Source organism: Cervus elaphus, chromosome 2, assembly GCF_910594005.1.
Source record: "Cervus elaphus chromosome 2, mCerEla1.1, whole genome shotgun sequence".
Lineage (NCBI taxonomy): Eukaryota > Metazoa > Chordata > Mammalia > Artiodactyla > Cervidae > Cervus > Cervus elaphus.
In genome coordinates this window covers 41218511-41243230 of record NC_057816.1, presented here as the reverse complement: position 1 = coordinate 41243230, position 24720 = coordinate 41218511, and the positions used below count along the sequence as shown (strand labels likewise).

At 37.9% G+C, this 24720-nt stretch overlaps 1 protein-coding gene across 1 annotated transcript in view; it reads right to left on the bottom strand.

The window, feature by feature from the left end:
* TMEM135 (transmembrane protein 135) overlaps positions 1-24720 on the bottom strand; it is a 247594-nt gene that overhangs the window by 19574 nt on the left and 203300 nt on the right. The window contains exons 7-8 of the mRNA XM_043876380.1: positions 4534-4575; positions 1665-1811 (exon numbers count right to left, since the gene is read on the bottom strand). Of these exons, the coding sequence (XP_043732315.1) occupies positions 1665-1811; positions 4534-4575 (189 nt within the window). The remainder of the gene's footprint in view (positions 1-1664; positions 1812-4533; positions 4576-24720) is intronic.

Here is a 24720-nt window from a genome sequence, read left to right as displayed (position 1 = left end):
ATATCCATTGAGTTGGTGATGCCATCCAACCATCTCATCCTCCGTCGTCCCCTTCTCCTCCTGTCTTCAAGCTTTCCCGGCATTAGGGTCTTTTCCAATGAGTTGGTTCTTCGCATCAGGTGGCCAAAGTACTGGAGTTTCAGCTTCAGCATCAGTCCTTCCAATGAATATTCAGGACTGATTTCCTTTAGGATTGACTGGCTGGATCTCCTTGTAGTGCAAGCGACTCTCAAGAGTCTTCTCCAACACCACAGTTCAAAAGCATCAATTCTTCGGTGCTCAGCTTTCTTACAGTCCAACTCTCACATCCATACATGACTAATGGAAAAACCATAGCTTTGACTAGATGGACCTTTGTTGGCAAAGTAATGTCTCTGCTTTTTAATATTCTGTCTAGGTTGGTCATAGCTTTTCTTCCAAGGAGCAAGCGTCTTTTAATTTCATGGCTGCAGTCACCATCTGCAATGATTTTGGAGCCCAGAAAAATAAAGTCTATCATTGTTTCCACTGCTTCCCCATCTATTTGCCATGAAGAGATGGGACCGGATACTATTATCTTAGTTTTCTGAATGTTGAGTTTTAAGCCAACTTTTTCACTCTCCTCATTCACTTTCATCAAGAGGCTCTTTAGTTCTTCTTCGCTTTCTGCCATAAGGGTGGTGTCATCTGCATATCTGAGGTTATTGATATTTCTCCCGGCAATCTTGATTCTAGCTTGTGCTTCTTCCAGCCCACTATTTCGCATGATGTACTCTGGATGTAAGTTAAATGAGCAGGGTGACAATATACAGCCTTGACATACTCCTTTTCCTATTTGGAACCAGCCTGTTGTTCCATGTCCAGTTCTAACTGTTGCTTCCTGACCTGCACACAGGTTTCTCAGTCAGGTGGTCTGGTATTCCCATCTCTTGAAGAATTTTCCACAGTTTGTGGTGATCCACACAGTCAAAGGCTTTGGCATAGTCAACAAAGCAAAAGTAGATGTTTTTCTGGAACTCTCTTGCTTTTTCGATGATCCAGCAGACGTTGGCAATTTGATCTCTGGTTCCTCTACATTTTCTAAATAAAGCTTGAACATCTGGAAGTTCATGGCTCATGTACTGTTGAAGCCTGGTTTGGAGACTTTTGAGCATTACTTTGCTAGCGTGTGAGATGAGTGCAACTGTGTGGTAGTTTGAACATTCTTTGGCATTGCCTTTCTTTGGTATTGGAATGAAAACTGACCTTTTCCAGTCCTGTGGCCACTGCTGAATTTTCCAGATTTGCTGGCATATTGAATGCAGCACTTTCACAGCATCATCTTTTAGGATTTGAAATAGCTCAACTGGAATTCCATCACCTCCACTAGCTTTGTTCATAGCAAATATTAACCTGTTTCCTAAAGTTCCCTATTCTAGCCTCCTGCAACTCTGCTTAGTTTGAAATAGGAAAGTATTTCAATTTCATGTAAATCTATTTTAAAGGCATATAATGGTCTATAGTCCTGCCAGAAATAATAAATACACTCTCTTGCCATCATGTGCCTTTTTATAAAACTCTATGCACAGTTTCTGGTATAAAAAAAATTCATTACTTGAAAAGAAAACAAAAAGAAAACTCTGGCATGGCAAAAATATCATATAAAACTGACAAAATGTGCTAAAATATCAAGATAAAGAACTCACATTGAATCCACAAGCTTCCTGACTAGAGCAATTATATTCATTCCCCTTGGTTTTTCCTCATGTTTCTCAGTCTTTTGTTCCACTTTTGCATATGCTGCCTCTGGTGAATAAGAATGTGTGGGAATTTCTTCCTTCCCAACAATGAACCTAAAGAAAAGAACACAATGAGAGGCATTTTTTCACCTAAAAAAAAAAAATCAATGAGAAAATAAACTGATTTTGTTTATACACAAATACACTGTGAACAGAACCTTATCATTTGAAATAATATTTTCTGTAACTTATATAAAATCTAATCATCCTTTAAAAGAATAGACTTTTGAAATGTGAATACTCAGAAACTGTTAACAGCTATTTAACAATGCAGCATCTAAAAATCAAATTAACCAAGTAAATACAGCATGGCACTTGGATGAAGCACCTTTTAACTTTTAACTCACCGCCCTTTTTAAGGCATTATGCACCTTAAAGTCTTTTCAAACAGAAAAGCAGATGAACTATTAATTTGGGTCTACTAATTAATGACAAAATTTCTAATTTTTCTCTAAAATGACAGCTACAGACAGCTACAACTGAATGCATTTCTCACTTTTTATTCTAACTTTATATATAATGTCACTGTGAGTCACAAAACAGCGACAGTACAGTAGATGCTCATCTACACACACACAAGAAACAGAGGGAACTACAGAAGGAGAAACACACAGTGTTATTGCTCTGTGTCTTCCCCACATTATTTCATCAGAAAATTTCAAATTTGATGTTATTCTAATCTACTTATTTCTCTTGGGAAAAATCTAATATCTAGGAAGAGACATCATTCTTGTCTCATGAGAACTGGACTATATTTTTCCAAAGACAGTACAAAGAAAACATTACCAACTGTTAGATATCACTCACAGTATCCTTTATTGGAGTTTGCATCTCTGCTCTTTGTACCATCACTAAAAGAGTTGCTGTTCTTGCAAAGAATAACTAAGCTTTCCTTAGTCAACTGTGCCTGCTGAACTTTCAGAAAATATCACAAAATAGAGATAAAACAGGAGATTGATAACACTACACTAAAATTCTGGAACATGTGGGCTATGAAAAATTTAAATATTCTTAGGTTTGAGAAAATGCTTCCTATGAACAAGTGCAACCCATCTGCTTAGGACAAACTTAAAACTCTAGTTACCAGTGTAAGGAGTATGCAATGAGATTGTTTGCCACCAGGGGGCAGCCGCGCCTCCTTGGTATCTGCTTGGTCAAGTGTGGATGGAGAGTTTAGGATCTGCACTACTGCTCTTTAAGAAGACAAAACTGTGCTAAAACAGACACAATATCATCTCTCACACCTTTCGTAACACTCGCTATTTTGGCCAGGACTGACCACTCAAAGTGGCGCTCACCTCCTTGGAGATGCTGCCCCTGCTGCAAGCCTCCTTTCTTTGCGCTCTCAGGGCCCAGGGAACCCCTTCCTTACTATTATATCCAGGGCCTGGCACAGTGCCAGGCACGCAATACTTAGTTAATACACAGTGAATGAATATAGTATTCAATCTGAGCATTTATGACTACATGACAGGCACAACACTGAGTACTTTACAAATATATCATTTAACCCCCAGAGCAACACTATGAAGTAGTACCATAATTTCCATGACAGTTAACACGAAAAAGGCATCCTTTGTCATTACAGCCAAAACACAAAATACAAATTACAGCCAAAAATAACTGTAAGTATTTGAACTTGCAATAATTTGACTCTAATGCCTGGGTTCTTAGTCTCCAGGCTTTGTACACTAACTATGCTTTAAACTATGAGGAATCAGACTTCGTCTACTTTCAGATTTCTGCATTGGCTCTTCTCTCATGGTTCTGTCCTTGACTCTTTTATTCCCATAACTTCCACTATTATCTGACAGAACTAGCAAGAGTTAACAATCATTTTTCCAGAATACGTTCCTATAATACAGAGAAAATATTAAGTGCAAATAGTCCAAGTCAGTCCTTCATTATAAGCAGATTTGAAGAAAACACGTACAAATATCAGACACATTGTGAGTTACCGCAAGGATTCTGGGAGTCTAAGGAAAGATTCAGGAATAAGGTAAAGTTTTCTCTCTAGGAAAACCAACTTTTGATTTTGTTACCAACTTTCAGTTTAACAAAGAATTCTATACAGTCAGTGCAACAACAATAAAAAGATATTTTCTAATAAGTTTCATGGTCTTTAATGAAACATATGACACAGAGAAATTACTGCTGTGTTTTATGATTCAGTTATTATTACCAAAGAATTTCCACAACCAAAACTATTTCATTCAATAATATAGAAAGTTTAATTTCCTAATGTATGTGAAAATGCTTGGTGAACTATAAAATTCAATGCTAACCAACATCTTTACAGTATCGACTATGTGTCAATTACTGTGATAAGAGATGATCTACCAGGTAAAAAGGTCAGTGACTCTAGTGAAGCTTATAATCCGAAATGTGTTTGATAACGCATGAGTCCTGCCCTAATGAAGCCCGTAATCTGGTGCCACACAATTAAGGACTTAGTTTTCCAGTAATTGTTCACATGTAGCTTTGTCTTTCCAAGCTCTTTGAACAGAGCGTTCTTGTAATCTTCTTAAACACCCTAGAGTATAAGGCACACAATAGGCCCCCCAAATAGTGGTTGACTGAATGACTTATTTTTAGGAGGAAAATTAATAAATTACTCTGTTAGTGAAATGTCCACAAAGCCACTTTTGTAACTTTTAAAATTACTTGCAACTTAAAAGTGGAGTCATAAATAAATATGTACAATGACATTACATTTTTTTTTAAAAAAGCTAACTTGCACATTCTAACATAAAGGTATATAAAAGATGTAACTTACCTAAGTGCAGAGAATGTAAATCCTTTCAAACCATCTTTGCACCTAAAACAATAAAAATTTACAGTAATAAAATGATAACTTATTTTGAAATATAAAGCAGTGGTATTAAATAGCTATTAAAATTTTTCCTGAAAATGATTTTCTGTTAAGGTGAAATTCTTTTAGGACAGTGATCTGAGCAGTACAAATGGCCAAAGGAACAACAAACAGTAAAGCAAGCCACCTAACACAAAATGATTAAAATGATAATGCCTCCCCATGTCACACTAACACAATTTAAAGCTCAATTCTCTGATTTGCAGGCTGAAGAGAGATTTAATGTAAATCTTCTACGGGATCCACGTGGACTTAAAAGGAAGGCTGTGAGTGGAGTATTTTTCATTCCACCCAATCCTGGGGGGAGCAATTTGTTGTGAAGAAAAAGGCCACATATGCCTGCTGGGTTTGTTTTATATGTAGGTCAACTCAGGGTCCTGACTCCTCTTTACTTATTAATTCAGTGAGTGCAGAGCAATGTACAGTTGGCAGGTACAAAATGGTTTCAAGTTTAGTTCAACAGTTTTAACTTCTGAGCAAGGCCAATCAGAACAGATAGCGCAGCACAAGGACTGGCAGGCGGAGGAGAAGAGCAGAGGGAAGACTGCAAACATTATTGACAGCTTACTATTGCTGGGCACTGTTTGCACCCTTTATATGTGCCGTCTCCTTCAATTACATCATAGTTCTATAAACAGGTGTATCTCTACGTCACGGCTGTGCAGAGGCCCCCAAAATGTGGCAATCTCCCAGAGGTCACAAAATAAACAGTAGTCAGAATTCATCTGACTTAAAAATCAAGGTTTTCTCTTACACCTCCTCCTAAAACAGGGTATTCCTTTTAATTGAGGAGACTCAAGCTACATGGCAATTAAAGGCGGGGGAGAAGGGAAGACTCTGATTGGCAAAAAGCATTTAAACAAGGTTTTAAAATAGGGGCCTTACTATACTGGTCTTAATGGTCTGCTCCACTGTAGGTACCATCAAGTTACCAGCGAATCTTTGTGGTTCCGGTATTAAAATTCCTTGGAGAAACTACAGATTGGTCATATAATGATTCTCTAACATATATTACTGTTGGACACTGGGTATTTGCAGACAAAAAGCATAGCCTTAAATCTAATTGTGCAATTCTATCTGTATGTCTTTTATATGAAAGGTCACAAAGGAAATGAACAAAAATAAAAGAAATTGGTCTCGAAATTTTTAAATATACATTTTTATTGGAGGACATTATAGAATCTCAGGGAAAAAAACTTAATCCATGTGCACTGAGATGTTTTAAAGAATTAAGAATTCAATTAAGCACTATAATCCACTTTGTGGTCACGTTAACAGTGAGAATGTAACCAGAGAATTTAGCTAACATACTACGTAATTATCTACCCTGTACAGAATGAGGGTAAAGGCAAAATAATTCATATGTTAAGCTAAAAATGTGCATGGGAAAATTACAGCATTAAAATTCTTCCAGTTATCTGTTTTCATCTGAAGAAAGTGTTTCTCAGTAATTTAAAACCCATAATTGAGTAATTTCTAGATAGATGGGGTGGTGAGGGGGTAGGCTGGGAGCCTACTGACTGGAAAACAGAGAGCAACAGATTGATTAAAAGATTGTGTACAACTGGGAACAAATTTTGGTGTTGGTATGTTATTGTTAAAGGATAGCCATTTGTCTTTGCGCAGTGCTAAATAAAGGATTCTGACAACTTGGTCTAGTCAGGATTGCATTATTTGTGACCTTAAACAATAAATCTAACTGCAGACCAAACATCAAAAAGTAGCTTTCAAATATAAAAGGGCATCCACAAATGAATTTGCAATTTCATTATGATGGAAGTTTGGTTCTTTCAGCAGAACCCTGTGGGAAGCACTTCATATTGATAAAGTCTTAGCATGGATTCAAAAGGGGCTATTCTTCTTTCCATTCATGTGTATAAGGTCTCTTAATGTAATTGAGGGTCAGATGTCTATGTCAAAAGGACAAAAAAGTAATTATTCCCAGAAAAAGAATGTTTAAAACAGCAATACTGGCCTGCATTCTGACATCAAAAGTATCGTCTGAGCCCTAACCTAACTATGAGACACTACAGAAATCTGTGTTAAATGTAAAAAGTATGATTTATACAAAAGAGATCCCATTAAAAGAAAGGCACCTCACTATTAGATGGGTCTGGTTATTATAATGTAAATCAAATCACATTCTTCATTCAGATATTAAGGCTGGTTGATTTATTCCACAAATACTACTATAGTGCCTACTATGTGCAAGCTCTGGTTTAGGTTTTAAGGATTTAACACAGGTCTCTGCTTTCCTACCACTGACATCTTAGATGGGGGAGAGAAAGGATTAAAGAAACTAAGTCGGTCATGTGGTGATAACTACGATGGCAAAAAGCAAAGCAGGAAAAGGGGAGAAACAGTGTCAGCCTGGGCCTTTTGTGTTTGTTTTTAATCTAGTGTGATCAGGGAGTAGGCTTCCCTGGTGCCTCAGAAGGTGAAGAATCCGCCTGCAAGGCAGGAGACCTGGGTTCGATCCCTAGCCGATCCCCTGGAGGAGGGAATGTCTGCCCACTCCAGTATTCCTTCCTGGAGAACTGTGGCCAGGAAGGGCCTCTCTGAGAGGTGGAGTTTGGTAATTTGATCAGAAACCTGACTGAATTGAGGGAAGGGCATTTCAGTTTGAAGGAAGAGGACTCTATGTGGCCTGTTAGGAGAACAGCCAGGGGCAGCTGGAGATGAGGCCGCGGTACCAGCGGCAGGAAGAGTGGTCTGCAGTTCCCGCAGGCGCGGCAGGCGTGGCAAGGACTCCGGGAGGTTTCCAGCAGAGGAGTGAAAAGAGCTGTCTTAAATTCTAAGATAACAGATTGGCTGCTAGTTGGAAAACAGACTACCGGAGGGCAAGGGTAGAGTCACAGGGCCTAATTAGGAGGAGAAAGGTGCCTGCGGCTGGACCAGACTGCAGCGGCAGACGTGGACGGGAATGACTCCGAATGCGTTTCAAGGCAGAGTGGGCAGAATTTCTTGAAGGTTTGAATGAATGTGGGGTATGATAGAGAATTTACAAATTATTAAAATATTTTTGGTTTGAGTGAATGGAAGGATAAAATATCCATTTACAGAAGGGAGAAAGACTGTTAGAGAAAACGGGTTTTGAGGAGAAAAATCAAAGCTCTGTATCAGATGCGTTAAGTTTGAGATGCCTGTGAGCTGTAAATGGAAATGTTAGGGAAGCAAGCAGCTGGGTATGCAGATTTGGGTTCAAAGGAGAAGTCTCATCTAGGAATTAAGTGTCAATAAAGAAAATAAGAAAATGAGCATTTTTTATTCCTCCATAACTTGTAATGCAGAAAATCTCTTCCATAAAAGAAAAACAAAACTTCATTTTGCTAATAAAATCATTCTTTAATACAAAGTCATTCTAATTTTTTTCATTTTTTGAACGGGCATAAAAAGAATGCATTTAACTAATGTATACACAAATTCTCCTATTAAAGTTAGTCTGTGCAAATGGCATAAATAACTGAATCTACAGTTACTAAATCTCTACAACTGCAAGGTTCTATGCTACCTATGATATAAAACAAAGCCAGGAGACAAAGAGGTGAAAAGAATTTGCAGCATTATATCAAACAACTTAGCTGATGAACAACTAATCATAGAGGGTCAGGTTGGAATTGCATACTACATATAAGAAAGAATTAAGTTTGATGTTATTGTATTAGAACACTACTTTTGGTCAAACAGTAATAGGAGGGAAGCCACAAAGACAATTTTTTTTGATTAGAAATGCAAGTGTTGGTCAAAGAAACAGCTCTGCCCAGAAAGACTATTTATTTCATTCTTAACTTCCATGAAATTCCTTCCATGAGTTACTGGAAATGTCTCATGATATCTGGGATATACTTTTTTGAGATACGAAATATACTTCATTACAACATTGGACCAGCAGAGGTCACTAGTAAACCATTTTTGGAAGAATTTCTAGCTCTGATGTGATTTCACAATCATTTTCTTGCACATTTTCTTTTAAAAACAAATTCATAGGCATGCAAAATATTAATTCTAAATAAGTTTTAGTTAAACTGCATTAAGTTCCCCTAAGTAAGTATCACTAACATGAGACTTTTAATGATAGGTGATATTCATGTTCCTATTATTCCCGAAGTTATAAAATCTCTAAGAACACCCTGACACTGGGCACCAGCATAGAATCTGGCCACGTAAATGTGCTGCTTCATGGTGTGCTTTCTAGTAACCTGAAAACACTGAGAACTATTTTGACTCCTACAATTTTTTGTCTAGTCAGTTTTCATTTATTTGGTTAGATATAACAGACATAAAAGATATACTTTTATAAATCTCCTTTTAAATATTTCTAAGGCAGTGCATGATGCAGTGGAACAGAAACTAGTCATAATTTGCCTGTCAACCTACAGCAAATCGCTGAAGGGCTCCATCTCGTCGCCTTCTAAAATAGGGCTGGATGTAAAAGACTGCCATAATGGCTTCCTTAAATGACTTCCAATTTGGAAGTTTTATCACTTATTACCATTTTATTTACTGCTACTATTATTATTTAAAATAATGATGGAAAATAAATGACTTATTCCAAATCATTTATAAATAATGATTTTGCCGTCAAGAATTTAAAAAAAAATAAAACATACATACAAATCCCTGAATGTATTTTGAGATTACTGGTTGCTACTAATATTACATTTGCTTACTGCTTATAAAATTTATACACGGAACTTACTCCTGCAAAGGTTGGAAGACACCTTCTCTTTTTTTAACTGTGAGATTACAAGACCAACTACTGCCATAAATATATATGCTATAGAAAGACCTGTAAGAAACACTGCTAAGTAAAAGAAGCAATTCTATAATCTAATGATAAAAGGTTACATTTTTGATATATTAAGCATCAATGCTAAAATATTATCAATGATAAAACATAAAATGCTGTTTTTTGTATACATATAGTATGTTATAGAAAGTGATCAAAAGTATACACCCCAAACAGTTACTAGCAGTCTACCTACTGAAGTGCCCATTTAGTCGCTCAGCTGTGTCCAACGCTTTGCGACCCCATGGACTGTAGCCTGCCAGGCTCTGCCGTCCATGGGACTTTTTTCCATGCAAGAATACTGGAGTGGGTTGCCATTTCCTCTTCCAGGGCATCGGTTAAAAGACATGAAGGCAGAATGTAACTTTTTACTCTCTATATTCATGTATCATTTAAATTTTCTATAAGTATACATTTATATATTATTTGTATAGTTTATTTAATTAAAAACATCAGTATCTGAACATTTAGGATAACACTGTAAAAGTTATTCATCTCTATTTCACCAACACCTTGGCAGAGAATGTGAAAGTCAGTCAACTTCACCAATTAATACTGCCATAAAAGTTTTGCTAGAAGGCATAAAATTAATAACTAAAACAAATGATGTAGATATAATTTTCTGAAATTATGATCCCAAAGAACATGGATAACTAGGGGACTACGATGACAAAAAAAGAAACGCTGAGTAAGTATCATGTCAGAGTTCTTTTGTCCTTTTTTCACTCACTGAATTGGTTACAAGGAAACTCACAAATTGGTTAAACATTCTAGCATCTATTTTTATTCACTCAACATTTACCAGGCATCTAACATACAGAAGAGACTGTGCTGCAGACCATTTGAGCAATGCAAAAATAAATTATATACTATCTCATATCATTAAAAAAGGCATCTGCAAAGTTATATGTATCTTTGTCAAATAAATGAAAATAATCTTAACTAAAAGTTCTGACACAATTGCTTGATTACTTTATTTCGACTTTATGAGTTCAGCTTCAAATTTCTTTAGTCCTGCATTTTATCTCCTTAAATTGTTTGATTTGAGAAAAGCAGCAGGGCTCTTCTTTCACTTATGATGGGATTATGTCCCAATACACCTATCCTAAGTTGAAAGTGAAAGAGGAGAGTGCAAAAAAACAAAACATCAGAAAACTAAGATCATAGCATCTGGCCCCATCACTTCATGGCAAATACATCAGGAAAACAATGGAAACAGAGACAGACTATTTTGGGGGGCTGCAAAATCACTGCAGATGGTGACAGCAGCCATGAAATCAAAAGATGCTTGCTCCTTGGGAGAAAAGCTATGACCAACCTAGACAGCATATTAAAAAGCAGAGACATTACTTTGTCAACAAAGGTCCGTCTAGTCAAGGCTATGGTTTTTCCAGTAGTCATGTGAGAGATGGACTATAAAGAAAGCTCAGCGCCGAAGAATTGATGCTTTTGAACTGTGGTGTTGGAGAAGACTCTTGAGAGTCCCTTGGACTGCAAGGAGATTCAGCCAGTCCATCCTAAAGGAAATCAGTCCAGAATATTTACTGGAAGGACTGATGCTGAAGCTGAAACTCCAATTCTTTGGCCACCTGATGCGAAGAACTGACTCACTTGAAAAGACCCTGATGCTGGGAAAGATTGAAGGCAGGAGGAGAAGGGGACGACAGAGGATGAGATGGTTGGATGGCATCACCGACTCAATGGACATGAGTTGGAGTAAACTCTGGGAGTTGGTGATGGACAGGACTGTGTGCTGCAGTCCATGGGGTCGCAGAGTCGGACATGACTAAGTGACTGAACTGAACTGAAACTATAATTTAGTAGCTGAAACTGGATCGACAACTATAGATTTTGATTGATATCTGTTTATCATAAGAATATCAGAAAAATTGAGATGGGATTAATTTAAAGATTTTATTTTAGCTTTGTTTTTAAAAAATCTTCAGTGTTTTAATTACACATGTACACTCCAACAGGTTAAATCAATCATTTCAATTTACTACTCGGAACCTGGGATGTGCAATTAAAATACACTTCTTTGCTTAAACATACACAACAGGTTTTTTCCTCCTAGGTCTACTATTATTTTAAGAATAAAACAGACTCAGAGAGTTTGGTTTCAGCCAACATATGGCACTTAATATGTGAAAACAAAATAGCTGATATTATGGTCCTACTTTAAGAAAGCTCATACACAAAAATCTTAAGTTGGAACCGCAACAGATGAAGAAATTTGTGGAAGATTACTTTGTTTGTTCATGAATACATCATAGACCTTCCAAACAATTTTTAACTGCTTTCTTTAAAAGTGATTTTCCCCACTGCATTAAAAATATTATTTTTGATTTTGGTAAATGTTTTACAGTACATTTATTTCACATGGAATGGAACACTGGTACTTAGCTTTGTTCTCAATAACCTAAGGAAAGTTGGTGAAGCAAGGCAGCAGTTATGGGTAATCAAGTGTGATTGTAAGTCCCCAGATGATTATTGTGTACTTTTTTCTAGTATGTCTTGAATATAAATTGGAAACATTTGGATTCAAAATTACAGTAACAACTCCAATAGAATCATATTTCTCCTTAAACTTGGAAAGGCTGGAACTGTTTTTCCTTTAAAATCTAAACTAAGAAAGGTCATGCTCCAGGCCTTCTTTAAGAAGAAACCAAGAATCACCTTCAGACTGTTTCTAAAAGAAATGTTAATTAGGATGAATCTCCCTCTCAAAATGAACTAGTAATAACAATACTTGTTTCTGTTCATTTCAATCCTGTCCAACTCTGTGTGACCGCATGGACTGCAGCACACCAGGTTTCCCTGTCCTTCAGTATCTCCTGGAGTTTGCTCAAATTCATGTCCATTGGACTGCAAGGAGATCAAACCAGTCAATCCTAAAGGAAATCAACCCTGAATATTCAACAGAAGGACTGATGCTGAAGTTGAAGCTCCAATACTTTGGCCACCTGATGGGAAGAGACAACTCACTGAAAAAGACCCTGATGCTGGGGAAGATTGAAGGCAGGAGGAGAAGGGGACGACAGAGGATGAGATGGTTGGATGGCATCACTGACTCTATGGACATGAGTTTGAGCAAGCTCTGGGAGATGGTGAAGGATAGGGATGTCTGGCGTGCTGCAATCTGTGGGGTTGCAAAGAGTCAGACACAACTGAACAACAACTGTCCATTGAGTTGGTGATGCCATCCAATCATCTCCTCCTCTGCCGTCCTCTTCTCCTCCTGCCCTCAATCTTTCCCAGCATCAGGGCCTTTTCCAATGAGTCAGCTAATCAAACTAAAATATGTATAAAAGAAGTAGATTTTACTTCCATTGACCTAAACTGTTTCCAATTCCTAAGGAAATGGCATGTTTACACTTGCCAAATTAACAATAGGCAAAAACCAAATTTAGGAGCAAAATTGTGTTTTACATAAATCCAAGGAAAAACTTACCAAGTTTCTTAAAAGCATGGCATTACTAAGGACAAAAATTATTTACATTGAACAAAAATTCTAACCACAATACTGAACCAAACTATTTTTTAAAGACCTTAAGATTGTCAAGTATTTTCACTTTTTTCCCTCCTATAATGGTTGGGAAAAAGATTAAAACAAAGATTTTCAATGATATAGGATCTCTGAATCAATATAATTTATTTTCAAATGCACATTAGTATCTATGTTATTAAAATAATATAGCAATTGGTTTGCACACTGAACAAAATTAGCAGCTATTTAGGCTATACTTTTTCATGAAGTTATGCATATTTAATATCAAAGTTCACATCTAAAATGAAATATGCATCTTTGAATAATGGAGCAAAAACACTATTTTGGAAGCTTTTAGAAAACTACAGTTTTATGATTAACTGAGTACTACAGAGTATCTAACTCCAAAAGAAAAGCCTTCATTTAAAAACTCCAGCTTATTTCATTCATCTCAAAGGTGATGGACTTGTGTTACATATGACAAAAATTGGGCAAGTTAAAATACTGGAATCCCACTAGACTATAAATGGTACTAGAAAAATGAAATATTGGAACTAAACTAACCTAAGAGAGTTGAACTGTAAGATCAAGAAACCAAGGCCCGGGGAGATTAAATGATCTGCCCCCAGACAGATTCTGGTCTAAGACAGCATCACACACAAGGAAATCTGTTTATATCCCCATAACTCACTCTCTGTGCCTGCTGGGGTCCCACTGGGGAGAAGAAATACCACAGGGAAGATGAGAGATCCTGGGCTGTAGGAGATAAATCACAAATCACCTGAATGGAAGGAGAGAGCAATATCCCCCCAACTAAAATCATGCAAAGACTTTACAAGGGACAGAAGAGCATGGACAGCAAGGAACCGAAACCCTCCCCGTGAAACATGATTGGCCTGACTGTTCAGGACTCTTTGCTGCCTTCTCTTATCTACCTCCCTCTTCACAAGAGTGATTTTTTACATAAGTCTCTCCAAAACTTTGTGGACAATCGCAATCGGTATTAAATCTGCCACCGTTAGCAACTTGAATTCCAAAAGCACCTCAATTCCAAACATGAGTACAAAAAACAGGCCTGGAACGAAGCTGTGTTGTGTTCTCTATCACACACCAAATAAGAAAAGGAACTTCTGAAAGAGATTCATGAGATCACTTCTCCCTTATCTGTCTCTCAGCAGCAAACTGTATTAGCAGTTACTTTCAGATATATTTCACACTCTCTCACCTCTCTCATCTTGGTTACCCTGGTCCTTCCACATGCAATCCATTCTCCAACCACCCTCCTTGTTCAAGAGGATTGCTACCAAGTCCAACAGGAATGACAATTTCTCCCACAATTGTATGTGACTCTTTCTCAAACTTCTTTGCTTTTTGTATATTTTTGGCAGGTTTTATTTGGCTCTTGGTAACGTGATAGCTGACACAACTGAGCGACTGAACTGAATGTGATAGCTAGTCAATCTTAAGGGAAATACTGAATACTCGTTGGAAGGACCGGTGATGAAGCTCCAGTATTTTGGTCATCTGACGTGAACAGACGACTCACTGGAAAAGTCCCTGATGCTGGGAAAGATTGGGGGCAGAAGGAGAAGACGGCATCAGAGGATGAGATGGCTGGATGGCATCACTGATGCAATGGACATGAACTTGGGCAAACTCTAGGAGATGGTGAGGGACAGGGAGGTCTGGCGTGCTGCAGTCCATGGGGTCACAAAGAGTTGGACAGAACTGGGTGACTGAACAACAGCAACGTGATACTAATTTCCAAAGTTATCTATTCCATCCTACAAAACTTATGTTTCCACATGGCGTTTTGTGTGTCCACATCTCAGAAATCAAAAGCAGTTTATAGAGCTTACATCTTCAATAATGATGCTGGGAAACAGTTTGCATCTTGTTATTATAGCATTTGGGCTTCCTTGGTGGCTTAGTGGTAAAGAATTCGCCTGCCAATGGAGGAGCCTCAGGAGACGCGTGTTCGATCCCTGGCTCGGGAAGATCCCTGGAGAAGGGAATGGGAACCCACCCCAGGATTCTTGCCTGGAGAATCCCATGGACGGAGGAGCCTAGCGGGCTACGGTCAATGGGGTCACAAAGAGTCGGACACCACTTAGTGACCGAGCAACAACAACAAAACCGCAGCATTTACTGTGTAATTAAAGTATCTAGAAATATGAACTGATCGACCACATAGTCAGGAAAGGCTAGGTCAGTGATTCTCAAAGCGTGGGTCTCCTGGGACAGCATCAGCATCCAATCATAATAACTTGTTAGAAACTGAAATTTTGGTTCCCACTGCAGTCCTCATGAGTTCAGAAAGTCTTAAGAGTGGGGTCCAACAACCTGTGCATTCTGTATTTTAACAAAACCTCCACATGATTCCAGCGCATGCTCCAGCTTGAGAACCATCAGGCCAGGTTACATTGCGGTAACAGAATTTCAACAGTTTGAACAACAAAAGGTTATTTCTTGCTCATGCTACATATCAAACAAGAGTTGGCTAAGTCCCAACTACATGTCGTCTTTATTTCAGGCCTTAGGGTGATGGAGAAACATCTACTCAGATCTGCTGAATTGTCAAAGCAGAGGGAAAAAGAATAGAGGACACTGTGTTCTGACTCAAAGCTTCTGCTCAAAAGTAAACATAAATCATTTCCACTCATATTTTATTAGCCAAAGCAAATCTAAGGCCAGGCATGATGCTAATAGGTCAGTGAGTATAATGCTTCCCCAGGGAGAGACAGCAAAGGCTTTTAAACAATAACACAGCCTACCATAACACGCCAAGCATATTACTGTTGAAGATCAATTTTATTTGTTTACTATATTTAACAAAATTCAAGGCGCAATTCCCCTTTCCTCCCAAATCCTACCATCACTTAGTCTTTCACATAATAACTTCAATATTTCACTTTAAGTATGATAATTCTTAAAATCTGTTGCTGATTTCAGAAACAGGCTTGTCTACAGCATATTAATCAGTATTTTATGTATATCCATAAACATGTGTATGTGCATTCTGAGCTCCTTTTTGTTCTAATTACTAAAGCATTCAGGAGTTTCACACTGTTCAGTTATGGATCCCAAATGCCTACATCAGTGCATAGCATATAGGCCACTCAATAACTTACGCTGAAAGAAAGAAATCTGTATCTGTCTAGTAACTGAAAACATTACTTTTGAGTAATTATATTTCTAATTGGGTATCATGTTTCTTGGACTCATTTTTTAACAGCAATTCTAAGCTTTTTAAAAATATTTAGTATCCAAAAATATGTTTATTTTAAAATCAGCTACCCCATTACGTATTAACAACTCCCAGTGTTCAGCCTTAATATAAAATTTTAATAGTTTTTTCACTGATAATTTGGCATGAATTGACACTTAGACATAAGTGTGCATAAACAGGGATCTAAAAAGGAGTCTCTAATCTTTTCTGAATGAGGAGCTATCTTTTAACACCCGAATGAAATATAACAGTGATTGTGATATAAAGCTATCAAGGCCAAAAAGCAGGAATGGGAATGCTGCTATAGACATGCTTACACTGAACTAGAAATTACAACTGAAAAAGAGAGGGTTTCCAAGGGACCGCTAGTGGTAAAGAATCTGCCTGCCAATGCAGGAGATGCAAGAGACGTAGATTCAATCCCTGGGCCGGGAAGATCCCCTGGAGAAGGAAATGGCAATCTGCTCCAGTACTCTTGCCTGGGAAATCCCATGGACAGAGAAGCCTGGCGAGCTACAGCCCATGGGGTGGCAAAGAGTCAGACATGACTGAGCGCACAAAAGAGGTGAGCCCATAAAGTTCATAGGTCGGGGCATTATTCATACTAATTCACGCAGTTAAATACTTCACCAACATTTACTCCGAGTCGACTATGGACCAGATAGGTTGTCAAGTGCTGGGGACAGCCGGTGTCCGTGTTCTCCAGGAGCTCACAACCCAGAGGGTATACATGTAAGGGACAGGAGCTACACTGTAGGGAGCGCTTTAATATGAAGCACCCAGTGCTCAAGGCGCACACGGGAGGGGTGTCTAAGCCCGGCTTGGTCATGGCAGGCTGCCCAGAAGAAAAGAGAGACTTAAGATGGCACATGCAGGCAGAAGAGGAGGAAGAGAGCAGACAGGGACAATCCACGTGAGACTTAGCCAAGGGGGAACACTGGGCATTCTGGAACTGAAGAGGCTTAACGTGAGTGGCAGATGGAGATAAGGAAACAGAGCAGAGAAGGGTTGGCACAGGCCAACCGTGTCAGAAACGAGTTTGAGGGATCTCCCTGGTGGTCCAGTGCTTAAGACTCCAAGCTCCCAATGCAGGGGGCTTGGACTGATCCCTGGTCAGGGAACCAGATCCCACATGCTGCAACTGAGAGTTCGCATGTCACAGCTAAAGACTCCACACGCCGCAACCAAGACTGAGGGTCCCATGTGCCACAACCAAGGCCGAGCTGGTGCAGGCAAATCAATTAATTCTAAAAAATGAGCTTGACAGGGGCTCTGTATCAACCTCGAGGGGTGGGATGGCGAGGGAGATGGGAGGGAGGTTCAAAAGGGAGGGGACATATGTATACCTATGGCTCAATCATGCTGAGGTTTGACAGAAAACAACAAAATTCTGTACAGTGATTATCCTTCAATTAAAAAAAGACACATTTTAAAAACATGAGTTTGAAATTTACCTCTAAGGCAAAAGACCCCATGTCCCAGAACAGTGAAAGTGGTTCAGTTGTGTCTGATTCTTTGTGACCCCATGGACTATATACAGTCCATGGAATTCTCCAGGCCAGAATACTGGAGTGGGTAGCCTTTCCCTTTTCCAGGGCATCTTCCCAACCCAGGGATCGAACCCAGGTTTCCTGCATTGCAGATGGATTCTTTACCAACTGAGCTATCAGGGAAGACATGACCAGACCTGTGTTTAATAAAGATATTCCAAGTGTAGCTTTCATGACTTACTATTGAATCCCATCTTGTTGCTTATTTTTAAACTTCAATCTCACTTAATAGCATTTGTTTGAACTTTTAAAATATCAACTTAGAAACTGAATTCTGCTGAGAGCAACTGATATTAAAGCCATCTAAAAACTTATACTGCCCTTTAAGATAATAGATTAAATTACACATCAACTTTAAGACATTTTAATACATTCTGCCAGATTAACAAATTGGTTTTAAAATGACTCTTTTCAAAACTAAATGAGGCCAAAAAGTATCAAGCTTTAAGATACTATAAAATTCAAGTAATTAATACCAGTTAAAAGCCAAAAAAAGAGCAAAAAACAAAAAAACACCTCTATTTCTTGCTTTGCAATCAGGAATTCATCTAGACTATCTCTGCCAAAGAAAGTAACCTCATTTGCAGCATCCATAATGTAGTTGTAGATATTGCTCTGTGTGCATACAATTAATAAAGTCACAGAATTTACTTACTGTTGGGAACAGAGAAGGATGCTGAAAACCAAGACTGCCAATAAGGCACATTGGATGGAAGAGTTATATACCTTCGTGTAATTAACGCCACATCCAGTTCTCTTGTTACTGCGATTTTCTTCCCAGCCCATTCCTAACGTTGAACATTCAGACACTCTTTAGTTTTCCTACCATGGGCTGTAGTTTATTCAAACTTCTCTTGCAGGTTACAGGAAAACTGTATTGTTTTCGAAGTGCTCTCAGTTTTTATGACTAGGTTCCTTCACAAAGGTCCCTTCTATGAGGATGACATGAGAAATCTTAAGTGTGATGTCCCTTATCAGCTTTGTAGTTCCAATTTTGTGGATCTTTTTTTTTGGCAGAGTTGGGCAGGGGGAAGGAAGATTAGGGTACTGGTTACAGGAATAACCTGATACTTTTGAAAACTGTAGAAAAAGATGTTCGATTTTCCTTCAAGTTTTATAAGAAGTAAAATTCTACCAAGGTAGAAAATGAGAATTAAAAAGGCTTTATCAAACTTTTGGAAAAACCAAGTTTTTTGAACATACACATAAAATGTGACAACAGATTTATATGCAAACAGTCACACTTATCTTAAAAACAAAACAAAATCCTCTCTAACCAGCCTAAACGAGGAACAGGGAGGAATTAAAGGTCATCCAAAACTATTGGGAAGGCCCATATTCTTTCAAAGACTTCCACTGTAAAATAGAGTTCAGTAAACAAAAACAATGCCATCTGGAAAGTATTTCTTAGACATCGATCCCGTGACATTGATAATTTCGAAATGCAGGAGAAAGAAAACAGCGCTACTCCTACTTGGCCAATGTTCCATTTACTTTATCAGAGCCAGCAATGTTAATGACTTAGAACAGTCTTAGGGTTATCATGAATTTCGGTCTCAAGGTTATCATGAATTCCAACAGAAAAGATCAGTCATCCACAAATAGGTCAGTAGATAAATATGGCCTGATATACTGAGAGGTTAATTCCTTTCCTTCTAGTGAGTATTCTCCCAGTTTAGACTCCATAATCGATCAGGCCAAAGACTGTCTGAGAATCTCATTTTTAATTCTGGCTCTTTCACTAAATAGTTACAAGATCTTAAAATGAAACTTCTGTTTTTCATCCTTAGTTTCTCTAAATATAACACAAAAAGATGGAATTGAATGATCCTGAAGATTCCTTACAACTTAAAAATTCTGATACAGACTATTATCTGCAAATTTTTATGATTTGCTCCAACTTGATACAGTTGCAACCTGCTTCTGGGTTCTCAAATTTAAATATAATTCAACCAACACTAAATTGATAAGAAATGGGTTTAAACATTCAGTTTGAAGGACTACTGAAGATATCTCTTTATAGATTTTAAGTAGAAAAATATTATAAAATTAACATTCTACCCAAAGTAAAGTACCTTCTAATACAAATGGACAAACTAAATACTCAAATGTTCAAAATTATATTTTTACCTTCAGATAGCTTATCTATTTCTATATGCATGCCCAGTCGCTCGATTGCGTCTGACTCTTTGTGACCCTATGGACAGCAGCCCACCAGGCTCTTCTTTACCATGAGTTTTTCAGGCAAGAATACTGGAGTGGGTTCCCGTTTCCTCCTCCAGGGGATCTTCCCACCCAGGAACTGAACCTGCATCTCCCATGCAGGTTCTACACTGCAGGCAGATTCTTCACCACTGTGCCACCAGGGAAGCCCACCTATTTCTGTGTTGGTCTAATAATTTCTATGTGTGAAAATTACCTGAGATCTGTTGAACTAAGTACAGCAAATAACCGAGCCCCGCTGAAATAAGAATAGAGCATACTGCTTATAGTACCGTCTGCGGGCTTCCCAAGTAGTCGTGCCAGTGGCAAAGAACATACCTGCTAACGAAGGAGACGTAAGAGATGCAGGTTCAATTCCTGGATTGGGAAGGCCCTCTGGAGGAGGGTATGGCAACCCACTCCAGTATTCTTGCCTGGAGAAGCCCATGGACAGAGGAGCCTGGCAGGCTACAGTCCATAGGGTTGCAACGGGTTGGACACAACTGAAGTGACTTTGTATGCATGCACCATCTATATTTGTTAAAAGCTGACTTTCTGCAATATGCTCTTGCTTTACCAGTTTTGAAAGGTGGAACATATTCATGCAATACTTTATAGGAAAATATCTTAGACTATTTAATATATCTATGTTCTAATGTCTAACAAGAAACCATCTTAAAACATTTAATGAGCCTACATTAGAAATGCTTAAAAATATATTAAAGATACTAGCAAGATCACACACATGCATATTTAGGATTATATATGCTATTTCTCAAAGATGTGTAAAACTGATGTACAGGCACATCTAAGTAGCTCTAATTAAATATTAATTCTTTGCTTAAATACCATCCTAGCTAGTGTCCATTGGGTCAATTTCCCTGATGGCTCAGAAGGCGAAGAATCTGTCTGCAATGCAGGAGACTTGGGTTTGATCCCTGGGTTGGGAAGATACCCTGGAGAAGGGAATAGCAACCCACTCCAGTATTCCTGCCTGGAGAATTCTATGGACAGAGGAGCTGGCGGGCTACAGTCCATGGGGTCACAGAGAGTCGGACACGACTCAGTGACTGACACTTTTACTTTTCATTAGTGAACATCCCTTGTGACTTTATATTTTCCTTTGCATATGTAAACTGAAATGCTGCTGAGTCAAAAGCAACAATATTATTTAAAATACAGAAAATAATCTTCTGTTCAGTGCCACATAATTAGGGTCCCTGTGGAGGCTGGCAGTAGGGAAAGTGGGAAGAAAACTAAAATCCAAACCGTCTTGGTTTTTCGCACTGGGACTCGATGAAAAATGTATTTTGTCTTCCAACAAGTTTATGTGTATGGGCTACATTCTAGGTTTTCAGTATCCTGCCAGACAAACTTCTAATACACAGAGTGATTTTTTGGCAACAATGCATCAAAACTACATGTGCAGAGTCGCTCCAGTGCCCTTTCCTAAAACATGGTCACCTAACAGCCAAGTCACTGAGAGGCAGGCTTTGACCTCGTGGAGCCTGTAGCGGTTGCTAGCACTTAAATACAGGAATTTACTTTTGACTTCAAGCCATGCCTTGTTCTGCATCTCATTTTTTTTTTTTTTTTTTTTCAGAAAATAGGAAGGGGATTCAAACTCCAGAGGCAAAATTCCAAGAGGTTAAAGAGGAGGGAAAGTCTAGTGAAAACACAAAAGACAATCGCACAGCAGGATAGAAGAAAATAACAGTCTTGTATTCAGTTTGAAATAAAATCACTCAATGTAATAGTAACACTTTACAGACTTTTTTTTTTTTAGTAGAAAAATTGTCGGGGCCTCAACGTGGAGACAAGGGCTTCTCAAATATCCATTCATTTAAATAAAACAAAAAATAAAGGAGAGGTTAAAAGATGATTTGCTCTAGAAATACAACAGATGCTTCTTAGAATTCCTTAAGGGGAAAAAAAAAGATTTCTTCAGAAAGCAGTGCACTTACAAATCGTATTTTACGAATGTCTTGCCTAGCCTTCTGTAACATGAGGACAGGGAGCTGAAAATGTGGTATTTATTTCTCTAGAGTTCATTCACTCCTGCTACTAATTCTACACTTGAGTCAGGTCAGAGTATCTATCACAAGACAAGACATTTGGACCTTTCTGAAAAAGTCAGTCAGAAAGGTACAAGGTAGGGAGGTACTGGTGGAACCTGAGGGAGATACGTATGGAGCAGAGCATTGGGGAGCTAGTAAGTGAAGCAGTGGAGACAGGGAGGACAGCTCTGAGGGAAAGGAGCAGAGACTGTTTAGAGCTAAATCCTGCCTTATTTGATTGTTCATTTCAAGTAAGGCTGGATTTAGCCCTGACGGCTGCAGCACTAACTCACAAATTCACAATCAGCATTTTTGCTTTGCCTACCAGGTCAGGGAGTCATTGGCAGAATGGTGGGAGCTGGGCCCTGAGGGAATGTGGGAAAGAAAATCAGACACTGAGAAGGGTTTCATTTTTAGCGTTCAGCAGCTTTCAGACTGGCAAGTTTTGCTGACATTTCTAGCTTGGGAGGGGAAGGCTTCCTGAATTACTGCCACACCCATTCCACCCACTCTAAAGACTGGTCTGGAGACCTATATTCCCCAAAACAGTAAAAAATACATCTCATAAATCTCATATCTGGTATCCTTGTTTAAAAATACTCAAGTTTCATTTACTTTTGCTAGGACACTTGAGACCAACTCTATCTAAACCATTAGCATAGAACTCAAACACCCAAAGTAAACAATATTTACCAAACAACGTCTGGGGGGAAAACATAGATAAACAATAAGAAGGGACCTGAATAGACTAAAAGGACGTTAGCTAATGTACCTGGTCCTCTGCTTCTTCCTCCATAAGACAGGAGGGGGAATAATTTAAGTAACATAAATGCATCTATCAAGAGCAATGCCTGGAAGGTATTCAGTACAAGTTAAGCTCCTTTCTCCTTTTCCCTAGGGTTGTGTTTTTTTTGTTTGTTTGTTTTGTTTTTTACTATTTACGGTTTTCTCCTTTTTCCTCCCTGGTGTTTGGAACTTTTTTCTGAATCTATAATCTCAGCCTTTAAAAATCTATGTGCAGATTCCAAAGGGTGATATCCATTTTGTGAACAATATTATATATTTGTTCTATTTTTCTTTATAACCATAGTCTTTTAGAAGGACTAAAGACTGGTAGAACCACGAATATCAATGAACGAGGGAATGAAAATATCTAAAACAATAATAAAAATAAACAGCAAGGAATAAAGGATCCTAGGAAAGGATAGTACCCGTGAAGTCAGTTATGGTCAAGAAGATTAAAAAGACCTCTGACTAACAACATGGGTAGGTAATAACAACATCTATATGGTGTTTCATTTGATCCTCACAACATTCATTTTACAGATAAAAAGACAGGTTTAGAAAGTAATCTTGTCCAGGATAGATCAGCTAATAAATTATTAGAGAAGGAACCAAAATGAGAATCGAAGACTTCTAAATATAAGACTTCATGCAGCTCAGCATAATCACAAAAGTAACTACAGCTTGCTTATAAGTGATTTTCTAAAGATTAAAGTTAATAGAGTGGTGATACAATGCATGGTACAACTTTCTTTTCTTCATTGATACTAGAATCGTGAAAACCTGATAGACATCCATAGTAAGTTAATGTCACCACACTGTAGTTCTAGGGAGCTGCAGGGAATTGATATCGATCAACTGAACCCAATAAGACTGGAATTAGTGACATATATTTTAGTCCTGCTGTAAAATTTTGAAGGGGGCTTTTCTTCTAAGGATTATAGTTAAGAAGGAAGCAATCAAAAGTGATATTTTAAAAGTAAACTGATAGGTCATCTGATACAAGAAAAGTATTTTATAGCTGAGAATCCACCTAGAAGAAACCAAATTGAGACTTTTACAGATGTTTCTTCAGGTGCATATAATTTGAATCTGAGAAAAACTGAAGTTCTTGTTAAAAAAAGAAAATCAACATAAATCTGTAGTCTAAGAATAATGACAGCTAATACTTTTTCAGAAAATGTTATTTTTTAGAACTTTTTTTAAGTTTATGGGATTGTGAAGGCTATGAAACAATTTTAATAATAAACAGAAGAGTTTGACAAGTCATATAAATCAAAACTAAATGTGAAAGTGTTTATATGTTGGCGAATAAAATAAAAAAGCAAAAATTAACAGAAAGATTCAGGATATGACCATAAATCATAATTTACCACCAATCATATGGTAAGTGTGAATAGGAGTCTATCTCCTTACATTAAGGGGTTGTAATTTCTGAATTAGAAGTTCTAAAGGAAAAGTTCTGTTATAAGCTGTAGGACAGCCTACTGAGTTCTACTGATCCGGCTAACTGAATAGTCTGAGTAGTTTTTAAAACAATATAATTCTTCCTTAAAACTAGCCATTTTTTAAGACCAATTTTGGAATTTATAATCCTATCAATATAAAAATTTAAGCATAAACAATGATTTTTAACATACAAATCTAAGTAAATTTTTTAGAAACTTAGAAAAACAAAGAATTTAAACTGCTTAAGACTCAGATAGGCATCTTAACCAGAATTGTCTTTTCAGTCTAGATGCTATCTGAAATCTAGACGTCCAAGAGAAAAACCTCAAACAGCTGGAATCCAGCTTAGATACACAAAATAAATCACTTCTGACTGCAATCCACTCTGAAAAGCTCTCATTGGGTTTCCACAAGCAACAAAACAAATAAAACAAAGAAGGTTAGCACTAGTAAACTGGGTTTACTAATTGTGCAGCAGGAGAAAAAATACAAAAGCAACAAAAGACAGATCAGAACTCTGTGAGATCCACGACCATCTATTCAAG